The sequence below is a fragment of the Myxine glutinosa genome, chromosome 11 (genome assembly GCF_964187855.1).
Source record: "Myxine glutinosa chromosome 11, kmMyxGlut1.1, whole genome shotgun sequence".
NCBI lineage: Eukaryota > Metazoa > Chordata > Myxini > Myxiniformes > Myxinidae > Myxine > Myxine glutinosa.
In genome coordinates, this window is record NC_136271.1 from 35,540,480 (window position 1) to 35,560,317 (window position 19,838).

The following is a 19,838-nucleotide window of genomic DNA, read 5'->3' on the forward strand; positions in this document are numbered from 1 at the left end:
GAAAACACCCTCCGTGCTATATGGTCCGTGATCCAACATGGCATGAAACCACATTCTGTGCTGTATGGCCCATGATGCCATGGTGTGAAACCACACCCTGTGCTATATGGTCCGTGATTCCATATGGCATGAAAACGCCCTCTGTGCTATATGGTCCTTGATGCCATGGTGTGAAAACACACTCTGTGCTATATGGTCCTTGATGCCACATGGCATGAAAACACCCTCCGTGCTATATGGTCCGTGATCCAACATGGCATGAAACCACATTCTGTGCTGTATGGCCCATGATGCCATGGTGTGAAACCACACCCTGTGCTATATGGTCCGTGATTCCACATGGCATGAAAACACCCTCCGTGCTATATGGTCCGTGATCCAACATGGCATGAAACCACATTCTGTGCTGTATGGCCCATGATGCCATGGTGTGAAACCACACCCTGTGCTATATGGTCCGTGATTCCATATGGCATGAAAACGCCCTCTGTGCTATATGGTCCTTGATGCCATGGTGTGAAAACACTCTGTGCTGTATGGCCCATGATGCCATGGTGTGAAACCACACTCTGTGCTATATGGTCCATGATGCCACATGGCATGAAAACATCCTCTGTGCTATATGATCCTTGATGCCACATGGCATGAAACCACATTCTGTGCTGTATGGCCCATGATGCCACATGGTATGAAATCACCCTCTGTGCTGTATGGCCCATGATTCCACATGGCATGACACCACACTCTGTGCCATATGGTCCGTGATGCTGCAACTTCCCGATGCTGTTGTGCGTCTCTTGGCAAATTGATCTCATGATCCACAAACGAGCTGTTGAAATTTCAAAGGAAAACTTATAGAAGTTTCTACTTCATGCTGAAGACCCAAAACCAGGTCAATCCATTTTCCTCGGTCCCGTTTAAAATTGACAGCAATTAGTGTGGTTAAAATCAGTCTGGAGTTGTTTTTATCCTGGGGAATCGACGTCCGCAAGCTTACAGATATAAACCTTGAGAAAGAAATAATTCCTTTGGATTGCATCTAGGCGTTGGTCATTTGAATGGCAAATGGCCTCTTAAAACTTAACACAGCAAACGCAGTGCAAACACCATACACATTACATCATGGACATTTTAAAAATGCGTAAAACTCGAACCGTGCAACATCTCCCGGATTACGGAATAAATACAATAAAAGCGGAACCTTTCCGGAGTATCCGATCCCTATTCGGTTCACTTAATGCTTATACATTACATGTGTAATTACTAATTACAGTTACACTGCTGATCTCACCGTTGGCCCATGATGAAAGCTACTTATGCTGGTTTCAGTAATTGCTCGGTGGCTCAGAGCATATTAAATGAATCATTCGATGTGACTGGCGTCGGTGTGTTTCATCCTGTGATCTTTACACACCAGGGTTCAAATCAGTGTGGCCCGATTAGCTTTGCTTCATCGTGAAGAGGCCACATTTAGGACTAGCGTGTCGAACAATCGCTTCCGACCTAATACTATTTTGTGTGAAGGCAAATGCTTGTTTACGTTTGTGGGCAACATCAGCAATACATCTTATCACCTGGAGGCTGATTACCTGCGCCACTAAAGGTGGACCGAGGTTGTGTTTTCACCACTGTCTGTTTGACTGCCTCTGTCTGTCTGGTTGTTTGTTTGTCTGTGAGCAGGATATCTCAAAAGGTTGTGCATGGATTCGGATGAAAATTGGCGGACAGGCTGGGTGTACGACAAGGAAGAATGGCTTCAATTTTTGGTTAAGATTCGGATCCGGATACAAGAATTTAATTTTTTTTTTTTTTTTTTAAATGAATACAAGAAACTATAACGGCAATTTTGTGGAGCAGATACCTCCGCCAGGTTGGACAGTTTGTTTTGTATTCCACTGATAGGTCGGATCTGAATCCGGACGTGAACCAAAATTGAATCGGTGTGTTCTTGTCACCTTCCAAAACTCATCCACTTAGTTTTGTCATAACTCGTCCACAACCTCTTGAAAAAATAAAATAAAATAACATTTATTTATTTATATATACAAATACAGTCATGCTCAAAAATATTGGCACCTTTGCACTTTTTTCAAATAATGCACCATTTCTTCCAGAGAATTGTTGAAATTAGAAAATCTTTTGGTATCCACAAATGTATTTCCTTGGTTTGCAGTGGAACAAAACAAAAAAAAAGTTGAAAAAAGTACTAAATCTTAGCTTATTCCACACAGAAATCCTAATATGGCCCGGACAATATTATTGGGACCTTTTAGAAGTTGTTAGAAATAATTAGATTTCAAGCAGGTGATTCTTCTTTACTTTGGAATTGAACTCACCTGTGGTGAGTTGCAGGTGCCTGCAATATAAAAATCACTCATTTAACCAGTTTGAATAGAGAAAAGGAGCCATTTTGCTGTTTTGTGTCACTGCGTGTACCACAATGAGCATGGAGAAAAGAAAGAACACCAGAGAATTGTCTGAGTAGGTCAGACACAAGGTTGTAGCCAAGAATGGGAAATCTCAAGGCTACAAGTCCATCTTAAGAGACATTTATGTTTCTATGTCCACCGTACACAATGTTATCAGGAAGTTTAAGGCCCATGGCACTGTAGCCAACCTCCCTGGACGTGGCCGCAAGAGAAAACCTGATCGAAGATTGCTGCGAAGGATTGTTCGAATGGTGGAGAAAGCACCTCGATCAACTGCCAAACAGATACAAGGTGACCTTCAGACACTAGGTACGACAGTTTCAACTCGCACCATCCGTCAAAACCTCAATGAAAGGAGACGCAGGAGGATCTGCGTCTGAGCACCACTGCTGCTGAGACAGAGACAGAGACAGAGACAGAGACAGACAGAGAGAGAGACAGACAGACAGACAGAAGAAAGCCCACCTGGAGTTTCCCAAAACACACCTGAACAAGCCAAAATCCTTCTGGGAGAATGTCCTGAGGACAGATGAGACCAAATTAGAGCTTTTTGGTCAAGCACATCATCTCTATGTTTGCAGAAAAGAAAATGGAAGCCTTCAAATAAAAGAACACCTTCCCTACAGTCAAACATGGAGGAGGTTCAGTGATGTTTTGGGGTTGCTGTGCTGCCTCTGGCACTGGGTGCCTTGAATGTTTGCATGGCATCATGAAATCAGGAGATTACCAAGGCATTTTGGAGCGCAATGTTGAACCCAGTGTCAGAAAGCTGGGTCTCTGTCGAAGGTCATGGCTCCTGTAGCAGGACAATGACCCCAAGCACACTTCAAAAAGCACCCAGGAATAGTTCAACACAAAACGCTGGACTGTTCTGAAGTGGCCAGCAATGAGTCCAGATCTAAATCCCATTAACACCTGTGGGGACATCTGAAAACAGCAGTTGGGAGAAGGAACCCTTCAAATCTGGAAGAACTGGAGCAGTTTGCACAAGAAGAGTAGGACACCCTGCCAGTAGAGAGGTGTAGGAAGCTCATTCATGGCTATAGGAAGCACTTGACTGCAGTTATTAACGCACAGGTTGTAAACCTGGTGCGTTATAGCGTTTGCCTGGGAATTTCGGGCGCTCAAAAGTGAAGCTAGTTTCTGTCACCCATTTCTGTCGCTCATTTCTGTCGCTCAGATGTGTAAACATGACGTCATCAAATCTATATTTATAGGATAGGTTATAGGAGATATATATGTTATAGGATAGGAATATAGGACCCAAATGACCCAGAGGACCCAAATGACCCAGAGGACCCAAATGACCCAGAGGACCCAAATGACCCAGAGGACCCAAATGACCCAGAGGACCCAAATGACCCAGAGGACCCAAATGACCCAAATGACCCAGAGGACCCAAATGACCCAGAGGACCCAAATGACCCAGAGGACCCAAATGACCCAGAGGACCCAAATGACCCAGAGGACCCAAATGACCCAGAGGACCCAGAGGACCCAAATGACCCAGAGGACCCAAATGACCCAGAGGACCCAAAGGACCCAGAGGACCCAAATGACCCAAATGACCCAGAGGACCCAAATGACCCAGAGGACCCAAAGGACCCAAATGACCCAGAGGACCCAAATGACCCAGAGGACCCAAATGACCCAGAGGACCCAAATGACCCAAATGACCCAGAGGACCCAAATGACCCAGAGGACCCAAATGACCCAGAGGACCCAAATGACCCAGAGGACCCAAATGACCCAGAGGACCCAAATGACCCAGAGGACCCAAATGACCCAGAGGACCCAAATGACCCAGAGGACCCAAATGACCCAGAGGACCCAAATGACCCAGAGGACCCAAATGACCCAGAGGACCCAAATGACCCAGAGGACCCAAATGACCCAGAGGACCCAAATGACCCAGAGGACCCAAATGACCCAGAGGACCCAAATGACCCAAATGACCCAGAGGACCCAAATGACCCAGAGGACCCAAATGACCCAGAGGACCCAAATGACCCAGAGGACCCAAATGACCCAGAGGACCCAAATGACCCAGAGGACCCAAATGACCCAGAGGACCCAAATGACCCAGAGGACCCAAATGACCCAGAGGACCCAAATGACCCAGAGGACCCAAATGACCCAGAGGACCCAAATGACCCAGGGGACCCAAATGACCCAGGGGACCCAAATGACCCAGGGGACCCAAATGACCCAGAGGACCCAAATGACCCAGAGGACCCAAATGACCCAGAGGACCCAAATGACCCAGAGGACCCAGAGGACCCAGAGGACCCAGAGGACCCAAATGACCCAGAGGACCCAGAGGACCCAGAGGACCCAAATGACCCAGAGGACCCAAATGACCCAGAGGACCCAAATGACCCAGAGGACCCAAATGACCCAAATGACCCAGAGGACCCAAATGACCCAAATGACCCAGAGGACCCAAATGACCCAGAGGACCCAAATGACCCAGAGGACCCAAATGACCCAGAGGACCCAAATGACCCAGAGGACCCAAAGGTCCAATCTTGACCCGAGATGATAATTATGCTACATCATAATTTCCATGTGCCAACCTGGGCGGAATCCAAGTGGATTCACTTGTTTTGTCCAAAAGTTGTGCTACCAAATATTAAGTTGAGGGTGTCACTAATTTTATCAATGCCATTTCTTTTTATTTTCTAATTTAAAAGGATATATTAAGTTCTGAATCAAAAACAAAGTTGCTGTAATATTAACAGTGAAATAAAGAATTGTGGAGACCAAACACTTTCGTCAATTTCAACTTATTTTTGGAGAAAATTGTGAATTATTTGAAAAAAGTGCAAGAGTGCCAATATTTTTGGCTATGACTGAATGTATGTATGTATGTATGTATGTATATATGTATGTATATATATATATATATTTATATATAATCTATCTATAATTCCAGTAATCTCTGTACGTTTGTACGTTTGTACGTCTGTACGTCTGTACGTCTGTACGTCTGTTTGTCTGTGACCGCTGTTTCTCGACAACCACGGGTCCGATATACTTTAAACTTGCCAGGTATATTGCTGGGGACCCGAGGATGTGCCTTTTCAAGGTTTCATATTAATCGGACAATTACTTACCGAGCTATGTCCAAAAAACGATTCAACCAATCAGAGAGCAGCGAACTATCGCGTGTGCCGAACGTGGCGGACACACTCTGCCTCGGATGGCACATTTGAGAGCGTATTCATTTATTTCACGTTTGCAAACTATGTTGGCGTTAAACTATGTTTTAAAACTAATAAAAACGAATTTGCGATTCATTCGCTTTCCTGCGCGTTTGTGCACGCGATGGCGATTTCTTTACCAAACTCCGGAAGCCGTTCGCTTTGGACCAAACCATTTCATGTAAATAGAGGGGGGGGGGGATTGTCACCGTATTCGCAAGCCGTTCGCTTTGGACCAAACCATTTCATGTAAATAGAGGGGGGGGATATAATTTTAGATATAGATATAGTACGGGCAATGCCCTAGTAATAATAATAAAAGCAGTGTCTGTCCATCTGTCTCCTCCATAACTCCAAAACCATGAAACCTAGCAGCCCCAAACTTTGCATGCATACACCTGGACCTTTGCATGCATACACCTGGAGTGAAATCTGACAACATTTACCATATCTTGCGATTTTATAACTAAAGTATATATGTATATGCATTTATTTAAGTGAGGCTGTGATTCTCATTCTGAGGTTAGTTTTTTATTTATTTAACTTATTAATCGTTTTTAACTTGATTCATGCTTCCGTGGGAACTGTTTGGAGGCGCGTTTTTTGAATGAAACGTTTTTAGCAAAGTACTCTATTTTATTAGTTGGGACTGCTGTTACAATATTAGTCAATTCTGAAGTTGGAATTTTGGAGATGGGTTCGGATTAAGAGTTTGTGGAGCTTATCGCATTGTGGTTTTTAACCTTGTGTGGAGATGAAATAAAAGTGTGTACACCGCCCGGTGAAGTCTGGAGAGTTGTATTGGGATGGAGGGAGGAGTGGGAGGGGGTTTGGAGGGAAGGTTGTATGAGGGTGGAGTGTGGGTGGGGGGATAGGACCAGTTGCATTGCAACTGCTAAACCAGAAAGCATCAGGGTTGCCAACCAAAATATCCCCAAGATGGCAGAAGGCCACATTATGGCTGGCAAATGGACCAAAAGGTGCCCAAAGTTTTTAATTGTTCAGAATCACCTGAGGGTTTTACAAAAATAGAACGAGGTGCTCATACGTTAAGGTATGGATATGCTCTTCAGCATTGATCGTTTGTTTGTTCGTTCTCGTTTATACACCACCCAAAGTGTGTTTCGCTCGTTCTCATTCCTGAGCCTCTCCTCAGTGAAAGACACATGAAAGCCCGCTTGGAGTTTCCAAAAAAGCACCTAAAGGACTCTCGGACTGTGAGAAACAAGATTCTGTGGTCTGATGAAACCGAGATTGAACTGTTTGGCTTAGCATTTATGGCCACTCTGCCATAAAGCCCAGATCGGTGGAGTGTTGCAGTGATGGTTGTCCTTCTGGAAGTTTCTCCCATCTCCACACAGGATCTCTGGAGCTCAGCCAGAGTGACCATCGGGTTCTTGGTCACCTCTCTTACCAAGGCCCTTCTCCCCCGATTGCTCAGTTTGGCCGGGCGGCCAGCTCTAGGAAGAATCCTGGTTGTTCCAAACTTCTTCCATTTAAGAATTATGGAGGCCACTGTGCTCTTGGGAACCTTCAATGCAGCAGAAATTTTTTTGTAGGCTTCCCCAGATCTGTGCCTCGACACAATCCTGTCTCTGAGCTCTGAGGCAGTTCCTTCGACCTCATGGCTTGGTTTTTGCTCTGATATGCATCGTCAGCTGTGAGACCTTATATAGACAGGTGTGTGCCTTTCCAAATCATGTCCAATCGATTGAATTTACCACAGGTGGACTCCAATCAAGGTGTAGAAACATCTCAAAGATGATCAAGAGAAATGGGAGGCACCTGAGCTAAATTTCAAGTTTCATAACAAAGGGTATGAATACTTATGTCAATGTGATATTTCAGTTTTTTCTTTTTAATAAATTTGCAAAACTTTCTAAAATTCTGTTTTCTCTTTGTCATTTTGGGGTATTGAGTGTAGATTGATGAGGGAAAAAATGAATTTAAACGATTTCAGCATAAGGCTGCAACATAACAAAATGTGAAAAAAGTGAAGGGGTCTGAATACTTTCTGAATGCACTGTATTTCTGAATAGCTTATGGCGTTTTCGTGGGCGCAACGGCCTCTACCAGGGGTAATGAAAATCGATGAACAGTAATGAATATTATGAACCACAAACACGTATGATTAGCTTTTTAAACAGTCGCCAATGCTCTTTATAACACTAAATGAAATTTGGATTGAAACTCACTCCTGATGTTTGATACAAAACTGAAAGGGAGAAGCTCGGGTTGTTCTCCTTTACCAAGCAGCTAGCTAGTGCTTGCCAAGCCAGCCGTTCCTTAAGGGTTTTGAATGGAGTGCTTGCTCGAATGCTTAAACCACTTGGTGATCTCGCCACAAGAAACTTGGTAAATGAACACACGCCCAATGTTCTTGAGACCCGACCATAGATCGACTGTAATATATAAACCCCAAAGAGGAATGACCCTTTCTGCCCCTCCCATGGTGAGCGGGTGTACTTGTGGATTAAATCAACAGAAGTTTGTTTGACATACTCTTCCAACTGTGGGAACCAAGGAGAAGCTGACGTTTCGAGTGTTATACCTGTGCAAGCTAACGAAGGGTTAATGCCTGAAACATCAGCTTCTCCTTGGTTCCCACGACGGTTAGCAAACCTCAGTCAACGTTCTGTTTTAATCCATCGTTCTACCTTCATGCTGATGCTGTCTGACACCAGCAAGACGAGTTTTTCATTCTTCCAAACAGAGTTTGACTCAATAGCCATGACTTTTTTTAAGTCTCAAGGTTTCTAGAAGGCTCCATTGTTTAAATATCCACAGAACTACCTCACACTCTTATGTGGCCGCGGCCACATAGCCTATGTTACCCCCCAGACAAAGGTGTGTTTGTATTTGTACCCCAAGTAAAGTATAAAAGCGTTTATAACTAGAGTACCTGGCGTTGCTTAAGCGGAAAAGAAACATGAACATATTTGAAATTAGGACAAATGTAATGGAAAAGCAATTGCATCCAAATCAAAATCCATCACAAATGTCAAATCAGCATTTTACCTTTTCGATGAATATCTGCTGCTGAATGTGCCGTTCATCACGTTTGAGTTAAGTGTGATGACGTTCAGGAAGAAGAAGAAGAAGCCTTACCAGCAACTTCCACCGCTTCCGGAATTGTTTTATTATTTGTGTTCAAATGTCTGGTGATTGTTTTGTATTTATTTATGCGAATGTGTACTTGTATATAACTGTCATTAATCATAAAGGCTTCGGCACTATAGAGTGATTAAAAAAACAAAAAACGAACTTTTTCATTTTCAAATATATATATATTTTTCAAAGACGCGTGTGCGTACCTCCATGTTATCCCTTATTCCTACTAGGTCAACTTCCCCGAGATTTACCATCCATCTGATACATCTACAAGGTAGTTTGCGTGCTTGCATTAACCTTATTGAATCTTCATGCTGTGATTACATATATCAGGCTGTAATTTTCCAGAAACTTCAATCATATTCTGGAAGCCTTTTTTTTATTTTTTTTAATACTTGCGAAGTGTTGATGAAACCATTCTGATCTGGTAATGTGGGTGGCAAACGCTATTTGTTCACAACCTATAACTACTGAATGCACATTAAACAAGTTTTATGCAACGTTGGAGTTTTTAACTGTGCTACAATAAGATAAAGCCTATTATGGGGAAAACGTTCATACAGATTGATACAGTAAACATGGAAGTGTGGATTGTCATTGTAAACAGAATGGTCCTACAAGTAATATTGACAAAGTGATTTGTAACCACAGGATATTCGGCGTGTGGAGACCGGACACGAGCCTTGGCACCTGACTGAGGTCGATGATTGTCTTTTTGAAATCCGCAACACCATTCAGGGCCTCCTGTGGGAGATCCAGCAGCCTGGTGAGAGGCAGTACCCAGAGGTGGACTGTGACGAGAGGAGGTGAGACCTACAAGACCACATATGTCTCAATGCTTTCAACCATGGAAGCCGAGATATAGCTCGATGTAGTGGTGCGCTATAGCAACCTCATTGTGAATTTTGAGATAAAAGCACAATATTTGGCACAGAGATAGACTAACATATATATATATATATAACTGTAAGAAATAGTAGAAACTCCACAGTACGAGCAGGGCATCTCATTTGCATTGAATAAATAATCGTTAGATTAAATAAGACGCGGACGTAGCTTCAGGACGTCGATCTTTAATTGTCGACAAGCTTTCGACCAACAAAGGTCTTCTTCTGAGTCGGCCCCAAGTTCAACGGAAGTTCAATATATATATAATATATATATTGTTACGGTTTTTAGAACCTCCACTTTGTCAATTTAGTAGTAAATTTCCTTATAAATAACCCCTGTGTACATTCCCCTTAATTGGCTGTTAATTGAAATGAGTGCACCTTAGTTAGTCCACATTGCAACACGTAGCAAATCATAGGCCCTTCTAACAGTTATTTCATTATTATGTGTGTCAGCTAAGGATGTGTTTCCAGTAGTTGACCTTGCGCTGCATCAATCAAATGAGATAGATCCTCTGCAATATCCCCATGACCTCCTAAAAGTGCCAGTAAGGCAGCGTTCGCTGACCTTTGGCTGGGGCTCGTTCGATTGCCCCAAGACTCCATTACGCACGTGGTCGAGCCGGAGAAGAAGGGCGTGGCCCCCACCTCGTCATCGTAGGCGGAGCCAGGAAGAGCCCGTGCCAACCAATCGGCACCGTGGTGAGCGACCCGGTAGGCGTGCCCTCGTAGCCCGCGGCTTGATCTCAGGGAGGGCCATAAAAGGGTGAGTGAGGGACTGCTTTGGCAGATGTGTGAGAGAGCACGAACCGAGTCGAGTTCTGTGGAGAGAGAGTGCCAAGCTGAAGAGAAAGGTTGGAGACGAAGCTGGCGTTCAAAGGCTGAGTTAAGAAGGTTCAGGTTGAGAGACGTTGAAATTCCAAGGCAAGGTCGGGAGCGGGAGCTGGGCTGGCCAAAGGAATTACAAGCTGTGCTGAAGCTGTGTCGATTGAAGGAGTTACCACGCTGAGCCCACGCTGCGACGACGCAGCCACGGAGCTGTTTCCCGCGCCCCGCTGAGTCCCGAGGCCCCGAGCCGTTCCTCCTGCCTGGACCCACCCTTGCTGCCATCCCATGCCATTGATCCCTGGCATCCATCTTCCCCTTTCATGTACGTGAGTTCGTTCTGTCTGTATTGTCCCTGGGAGTAAGTAAGCCTGTATAAGCTAAGAATTGCACTGTGTCTTCTGTTCTTTTTCTGTAAATAACATCGTTCCTCTTCTTTCTTTGGTTCGTTGTAAATAATAATAAATCTCTGTTCCTCCTTATTCTTTGGTTTTCATTCTCATCCGATCGCTTTCGTGATTTCTGTCAATTGAGTTCCTGTGGCGCGATTTCGGCCAACGCTTTAGAATCGGGTTGTGTCCCTTGTTAAACGGCTCGGATTCCGCAGCGCGCTTCGCTCGGCGTAATCCATAATTACACTGCGGTCCGGGCGGGAGTATTTCCTTGCGTACCGGAAGGCGCTGGTACTTAGGTCATAGGACGGATAGGCCTAATACCCTATTCAGCGCTGACCGGGCGTGACGTCATACCCCCAGGACTGGGGGAATCGGCCAGTGTAAAAGACAAGGGGATTGACCCCCCCTTGGTAAGGGGAGCGCCGACCCCAGATCCGTAACAATATATATATATATTGTTACCGATTTGGGAACCCCCCCCCCCCCCCCTCACTTGTAAATATCCCTCTTTGTAATATAATCCCCTTTTATTAATTATTAAATATCGCACCCTAGGCCATCGCAACACGCAGCCAATCTTAGAATCATCTTGCTAATTATTTCCTATTCTATGTTTAATTAAGGCTCTGTATCCACTAGATTGACACCACGTTGCATTAACAAATAAGGATAGCTCCCCTTCAATAACGCCATACCCCAGCAAACTCTCTATCTCTCTGCAAACAGCTCAACAAGCGTGGGGTGCGCGCCCTCTCACTGGCCTTGGTGCTCTGTATTGGACAAGAAGGCGGGGTCGCCGAGAAGAGGCGTGGCCGTGGCTCGCCACAAGGGCGGAGCTGTTCAGCTCCGTTACCAAATAAGGTGGCAAACAGAGCACGTGGGCGGGACCCAAACAGCCGAGGGCGTGTCACGACCCCACTTAATATATGCGTTCGAGGATCGCGCATAAGGAGATGGGAGGAGAGAAGGCTGGAGACCAGCAGAGGTGACGAGCGCGCAGCAGAAAGATCGTTCCTTACCTGCGAGGGAAATCCCAGTATTATCCCCAGAGAGAGAGAGAGAGTCGTGGCGTCGACGCAACCACGTTGGTTCCAGCGGTTGCCGGGTTCGCTCCAAACCAACGGCGCAAAGTCGGAACGGGACCTCGACGGCTGAACGAGCCCAACCGGCCGGCAGCCTTTGCCAGCTGAACGGACCTTCTCCTGCCATTCCTGTCATCATCCCCGTGTGAGTCTGTCTTTGTTTGTTCTGTCCTGGGTATAAGTAAGACTGTATAGATAAGGCTGCCCTGTGGTCTTTTTACATCCATCTATCTTTGTACAGCTTTTGGCCTTTGACAGCGTAAAAGGCGACAAAAAGGGTTGGCGTCAGGAAGGGCATCCGGCCGTAAAACATTGCTTCAAAAAGGGGACCAAAAAACAACAACCATGGTTCCCGAAAAAGGCCAACCCCCGCTTTGCGGGGAAAAATGGCCTCTAAAGGTGTTTTTTTTTTTCTTTTCTTTTTTCTTTTGTTTCTTTGTACAGCTTTGATCTTTCTTTTCGTCTGGTGTTTGTTACAATAAATGTGGGCTCTTTCCCCAAGATTTGGTTTCGTCTTCCTCCAGTTGCTTTAGGCTTTTCTTTCCATTGGTCTACGTGGCACGATTAAAACCGCTATAATCGGGCTAGTAATTGTTAACGGCCTGGGTCGTGACCCGTTTCGCTCGGCGTGTCCATTACCGTTGCGACTTTGGCGGGGCTGTCTCCTCGCTGGTTGGGAGGTCACGGTAAGCAGGTATTCGGGAGGTCTTTTTTTTGGGTCTCTGGCCCGATTACCCTGGTCGTGGCTGACCACCAGTGACGTCACAGACCCCCAGGATCGGCGACGGCCAGTATAACGGACAAGGGGTTAATCCCCCTTGCTAACGGGAGAGCCGTCGTCCCACATCCGTAACAATTGGTGCCAGAAGTGGGATTTGAGGCCCGAACCAAATTTTTTATATAACATCAAAAAATTTGGTCAAAATTAAGAGCGCCCGAAATTTTATAAAATCCTAAATTTAAAATCGTGCCATGGATGGTCAAGGCGACGGGATGCCGGTGGGGGAACTAGATGGTGTAGAGTCGACCCAGGACCTCGGGGATAACGGGATATGTATATGGGAGAAATGGAGGAGGAGAGCAATGGTAATGTGGTTGTGGGGGGATCAGGCGCACAAAATGGCGCCCTCGCGCACGTGGGTGCAGAGGCACAAAATGGCGGCTCGCACGTGGCTGCGGCAGCCGTGCCCGCTGCACCAATGGGGGTGGTCCAAATGCAAGCCTTCATGGCCCAATTCATGGTGGAAATACAGAAAAAGAATGACGGTATGGACAGGATGGGAGAGCAAATGGGACAAAGGATGGAAAAAAATATTAAGCAATTGGGTGAGCGAATGAGGGACGAAGCGAGGGGTACTAGTGAGCAATTAAGAGACGGGTGAAACAATATGGGAAAGAAATTTGAGGGGTTAGACAACGGGATGAAAGAGGTGAAGAATGGGTTAACGGGGTTGGAAAATAGAATGGCTGCCCAGGAGAATCAGATAAAATGGGTGAAGAATGGGTTAATGGGGTTAGAAAACACAATGGAAGGCAAATTGCGGGAAATGGGGGAGCAATCTGCCCGGGAAATTAAACAAATGGGAGATCAGATAGAGGAGGTGAAAATCGGGTTGGAAGGTCAACTGGATGCTCAGAGGAATGAATTGGAACAGATGAGGGCGGCATCCACTAAAGAGATGGGAGAAATGGGGGAGGAGATAAGACGAGGTGTGGGCGAGGATGTCTCGAGGGTACGCGAAGAGGTAAAGCGAGGTGAGAGGCATATGGAGAAAGAGGTGAGAAGGGGGACGGCAAAGCTACAAGGGGGCATAGAGGAGTTGACGCAGGGGGTGGAACAGCTGACGGTGGGACAAAAGGAACTAGTGGATCAAGTAGAAAAGAACACTGCGGTACTAGGAGGGTTGAAAGCGACACAAAAAGAACTCAAAAATGAACTCATAGCGACAAAGAGGGAATGTCAGATGGTACGTGAGGGACTGACCGAGGTTGAACGAGGTGACGGAGGCAATGGAGACGAAGGACCGGGAGGTGAGGACGCACATAGGAACGGTCAAGGTGGCCTTAGAGGACGAAATTGAGGAGACGCACCGGGAAATAAAAGAGGTGAAGCAGAAATTAGAGGAAGTGGAAGAGGGGGTGAGTGAAATTAAGAAGAGACGGAGGGGAACTAAGAAAGAGATAAAGGAGGAGGTGATGGAATATGTACAAGGTCGGTGCTCAAATCGTGATGGTGTGCTTGCTAACCAAATAAAGAGTTTGCAGGTGGCGAAGGAGGTGCGGAGACGAGGTGCCGAGGTGAGTGGCGATATACGCGGAAATGTATATGGTGTGAGGGGAGATTCAGTCGGCTTGGGGGTTGGTTTGGACCTGGGTGTTCGTGAGAGGCCGCTGGTGAAGTGTGCGACAGGTACAGAGTGTGACGGAGGAGGTGTGCGAGGAGGTCCGACTATGGGGTGTGTGGGGAAAAAGTGCGCGCCGAGGAGTGGGTGTGCTGTCGAGAGTGAGTTGGTCGTAGCGCGTGTGCGGGGGCGGCACATGGAAGCGCGGGATGGGGAGTGTTACAGGGGATGTAACGGAAGCATGCACACCTGTGGTGAGTGTTACGGAGGACGTAACGGGAGAGTGTGTGCGAGAGGATGCGCGAGAAAGGTGTGTAACGGACGGGTGCATGAGTACAGAGTGCGCTGTCGAGAGTAAGGGTGAATGCTCGACCGAGTGTGGTGGTGAAAGTAGTGAGAGTGACACGGAGCGTGAGTTGGTTGTGGCAGGTGAGAAAGGATGCACACCTGGAATGGTCGAGCGCGTGTTGGAATGCACACTCGAGTTAGTAGTCAAGCACGTGATTGGGTGTGCAAGTGAGTGCACACCCGTGGTTGTCACAGAGGATGTGACCGAGGAGGGGGCGTGAAGAGGTGTGTTGGTGAGGTTTGCGAACGACGAGTGTGTGCTAAGGTGTGCGGTGGTCGGGTGTGTGACGAAGTCTATGAGTGAACCTGGAGGGTGTGTCAGAGAAGGTGCAATGACAAAGAGCATGGAGACAGCTGGATGTGTGAGCAAGGAACGGGCTGCGGGGTGTAAGCATGCAAGTGGAGCATCGACGGTAACCGGGATAGCGGTTAGATCGACCTGTAGCTGAAGCGGGCCCTCGGTTCGTGCCGGGCTTCGTGTGCCGCTGGAACCAGCGGGGATCGTAACCGCGGCGGTTTCGAAAGAACCGCCGTGCGGGATCCACGCCGGGCCGCGCTCTGAACGGCCGCGTGCGTGCTCCGCTAGGCGGAACGGGCGGCCCGGTAAGAAGGGTCGGGGCGGCGACCTCTTTTGGTTGAGGCGTTCCGGCAGGGCGAGATCGGATCATCAGGTGGGGGACCGAAAGGCTCCGCGCCAAGGTGGACCTTGGGATCTCGGCCCGAGTAAACCTCCTTCCCTGCACCGAATGCCGGACGGATCCAACCGCCGGCACCGAACAACCCGCATTCATTGCTCGGCTTTGCGAAGCCGAGCTTTGGAGATGAATTGGCGCACCGAGAGGCTCCAGTGAGTAGACTGTGATGATGACAGTGTTTTGGATCCGAAATTTAGAAAAGTGAATAGAATTGGCAGTGATTGGAAAATTTTTGATTTGCAGGAATTGGATGAACAAAATTGATAGTGGTAGTGAGAGATGCCCGATGTGGTGGGATGGCAACTCTGCCATCCCTCACAGCGGGGGCAAAGGAGCAATAGTTTTATGGGGTATGGCAGTGAAAACTAGCCCGGGAGGGTTAGGATAAAATGATAGGGATCTAGAGAAGATGACCATAGGTAACGGTAAGGTTAGGTAGCGACTTTGGACAAGTAGTGGGGACTTAGAGAGGGTAGTGGATTATAATGACGAGGGAGCGCAATAGTTTAAAGGGACGACTGGGAAGCGCAACTTCCAGAGGGGAGTAGTTAGATGAGATGATGCCGAGTGAGTGAGTATTGATATCGGTGAAATGAGGAATTGCGTGGCATTGCTCGGGAGAGATGTGTGTTTGAGCGTGGGAAAATCTGGGTGCCTGAGGCAATGGTTTTGAGGATCGAAAGTGTATTGAGCGTGGAAGTGTATGGAGCAGTGTATAAGTGAGTGATGGTGATGTGTGTTGTGTTGACCAAATGGACCTGGGAGGAAGGAGGGTGCAGGAAGCACCAGTAGGAGTGATTGCACAGGTGTGCAACTGCAGGTGTATGGAGAATGGTTGTGTGAAATACATGGAGTGTGGAATATATGGAGTAGGGAATGGATGGGGTGGAGTGAGTATGGTGGAAACTGTGGAGTGGAGTGGATGGTGCGAAGGTGTGAATGGGGGGAGAGTGGACCCCCATCACGAATACCCGGGGAGGGTAGTTTAAGCGTTAGGTAGAGGGTACAGGTAAATTGTGGTTGGATATTGGCATCTGTGGTGCGTGGTGGAAGAATGGTGTTTGGATGGGTGCATTAGTGTCGTGGAAATGGCTGGGCGTGTGGCCTGTTAGTGTGTGTAGTTGGTTGAGCACTCCACCACTGTGAGGATGTCGGCCAGGTGAGGCCACAGGTGGGCTCTGGGAGCCGGTAGAGTTGTGGATGGGGCCCGAGGATCCGGAGGACGGACCCGGGTAGCCCAGTGCCAGAGAGGGCACCGAGTGGGGAGAGCGCCAGAGGGCCTTCCCCAGTTAGATAGGTAGGGTGAGGAGCAGGTAAGCTCGGAGGCAACTATAGTGGTGGAGGTGTGCAGGTGGGTAGACCTGCTGGGAGAGCTACACGACTCAGCCCGGAAATTGTGCAAACGCACAGGGAGTTGAATCGGGGGAGTGAGACCCCAAATTGATGAAGCACCACAGTTTGGTCAATGGGAATTTGGTTCTTAAAACCGCATGGAGTAAGTTGGCCAATGGATTGGCAGGGAAAGGGTAGTGTGTAGTGTGTTAATGTAAAGTGTGTTAATGTCATTTAGAAGATAGTTATGATTGAAATCTCCTCGCACCATCCGCATCCACTCACCTGAGGTGACAAAGCTCCACACCATGCCATGGTTGGTTGGTTTTATTATTTTTTGTGCAAATGTTTTGGATTGTGAGACGCATCATGACGTGGGTGTGACATTGTGCGTAATTCCATCTTAGGAGGGACTGATGATGAATTGGGTGATGGCAAATTTTGGATTAGTGGGAGTGAAGACGAATTTGGTATAGGGGAGATATGGGGAAGACGAGACAGATAGCGACGGATTTGTAAGGTGTAGTGTAATGTGTAGGTTTTCGTAAATACGGGTAGGGGCAAGGGGGGCAGTGTAGGTCACATGTGGGGGGCGTACGTAGGGACGAACCTTTCTCAGCTCGCTCCCATGCGCCCCTCATTCTGCATTGCCTTGTTTTGATGTGTACCCTTGCGCCCTGACCCATTACTCACCTGTCTTCTGTCTCCCTGTCTTCCACCCGAGGACCGTGCTCTCTGGGCACTGGGGGGGGAGGATGTGCCGGCGCTGCATTTGTGTACCCGCACTTCCGCTGCCTGCTGCCTGGACCGGTACACCTATGGACCACACGATCTGTGTGGCCACCCACGTATTGACCACGGGTTTTGTGGCCAAGCACCACCCACTTATGGACCCCACGGGATGGGGCCTGGCATCTCTGCTGGGACAGCTTTGCTGCCAGCATGCTGGCTTGCGGACCTCGGGAGGGGGCACCGAAGCCTAACAGGTGGACCACCCTGTAGTCGGCCCCTGTTGGCCATAAATAAAAAAGGTGGACACTTTTGTGCCCTTTCTGTGCTTTCCCCCCTTAGTCCTAAATAGGCCGCACGCCAGGAAGTCCAGCCAAGTAAGAAGACAGAAGATCGCCATCGGCAGACCATCGGCCGTGCTGACACCACCAGTGACATTTGAACTTTGTTTGAAATAACTGTGCACTGGATGGTGCGAACTGCATGGCTGTATTTTGGGTGTGGTGCTTATGGTGCTTTTATCGGTGCTCTGAGGTTGCGCTGCATATCAATGCGTGCCTCAGAGCACCCGTGGGTTGGTGTATCGGTTGAGTGCAATGCATGCCTTTCCTCTCCTTTTCAAAAACAACATCTGCATTTTGTTTCCCAAAAGAACAGGTCCTGGGTTAGTGTTGTAAATACCAAATAGTGTAGTCTCTTGTCAATAAGCTCCCCACCGTAAATGTGTCGTTTGAAATTAATTCCGCAATTCGGTTAGTTTGTGGGTGTAAGTCTGTTAGACAGAATGCAACGTGGCAGGGGGACATATTTAATAACCTGGTAAAATGTCGCACTCAGGGTCAGTGTAATATCAGAGGGTTTTACATCTAAGTGCCACACTAAAAGTAAAGTTGTCGGGCCAGGGACGGCCCTGGGAAAGAGAAGGGTGCAGTGTTACCGATTTGGGAACCGCCCCCCCCCCTCACTTGTAAATATCCCCCTTTGTAATATAATCCCCTTTTATTAATTATTAAATATCGCACCCTAGGCCATCGCAACACGCAGCCAATCTTAGAATCATCTTGCTAATTATTTCCTATTCTATGTTTAATTAAGGCTCTGTATCCACTAGATTGACACCACGTTGCATTAACAAATAAGGATAGCTCCCCTTCAATAACGCCATACCCCAGCAAACTCTCTATCTCTCTGCAAACAGCTCAACAAGCGTGGGGTGCGCGCCCTCTCACTGGCCTTGGTGCTCTGTATTGGACAAGAAGGCGGGGTCGCCGAGAAGAGGCGTGGCCGTGGCTCGCCACAAGGGCGGAGCTGTTCAGCTCTGTTACCAAATAAGGCGGCAAACAGAGCACGTGGGCGGGACCCAAACGGCCGAGGGCATGTCACGACCCCACTTAATATATGCGTTCGAGGATCGCGCATAAGGAGATGGGAGGAGAGAAGGCTGGAGACCAGCAGAGGTGATGAGTGCGCAGCAGAAAGATCGTGCCTTACCTGCGAGGGAAATCCCAGTATTATCCCCAGAGAGAGAGAGAGAGAGAGAGAGAGTCGTGGCGTCGACGCAACCACGTTGGTTCTAGCGGTTGCTGGGTTCGCTCCAAACCAACGGCGCAATGTCAGAACGGGACCTCGACGGCTGAACGAGCCCAACCGGCCGCCTTTGCCAGCTGAACGGACCTTCTCCTGCCATTCCTGTCATCATCCCCGTGTGAGTCTGTCTTTGTTTGTTCTGTCCTGGGTATAAGTAAGACTGCATAGATAAGGCTGCCCTGTGTTCTTTTTACATCCATCTATCTTTGTACAGCTTTGATCTTTCTTTTCCTCTGGTGTTTGTTACAATAAATGTGTGCTCTTTCTCCAAGATTTGGTTTCGTCTTCCTCCAGTTTCTTTAGTCTTTTCTTTCCATTGGTCTACTTGGCACGATTAAAACCGCTATAATCGGGTTAGTAATTGTTAACGGCCTGGGTCGTGACCCGCTTCGCTCGGCGTGTCCATTACCGTCGCGACTCAGGCGGGGCTGTCTCCTCGCTGGTTGGGAGGTCACAGTAAGCAGGTATTCGGGGGGTCTTTTTGGGGGGTCTCTGGCCCGATTACCCTGGTCGTGGCTGACCACCAGTGACGTCACAGACCCCCAGGATCGGCGACGGCCAGTATAATGGACAAGGGGTTAATCCCCCTTGCTAACGGGAGAGCCGTCATCCCACATCTGTAACTATATATATATATATATATATATATATATATATATATATATATATATATATATATATATATATATATATATATATATATATATATATATATATATATATATATATACAGTATATATATATATATATATATATATATATATATATATATATATACATACAGTGTATATATATACATACAGTGTATATATATATATATACAGTGTATATATATATATACAGTGTTGAAGGAGCCGGGGCTCCCACGTC

The 19,838-nt window shown here is 47.3% G+C and overlaps 1 protein-coding gene across 1 annotated transcript in view; it reads left to right on the forward strand.

The window, feature by feature from the left end:
- The first annotated feature begins 764 nt into the window (after positions 1-764).
- The window catches only part of LOC137436568 (uncharacterized), a 159,179-nt gene continuing 140,105 nt past the window's right edge, over positions 765-19,838 (forward strand). The window contains exons 1-2 of the mRNA XM_078786260.1: positions 765-800; positions 9,395-9,549. Of these exons, the coding sequence (XP_078642386.1) occupies positions 765-800; positions 9,395-9,549 (191 nt within the window). The remainder of the gene's footprint in view (positions 801-9,394; positions 9,550-19,838) is intronic.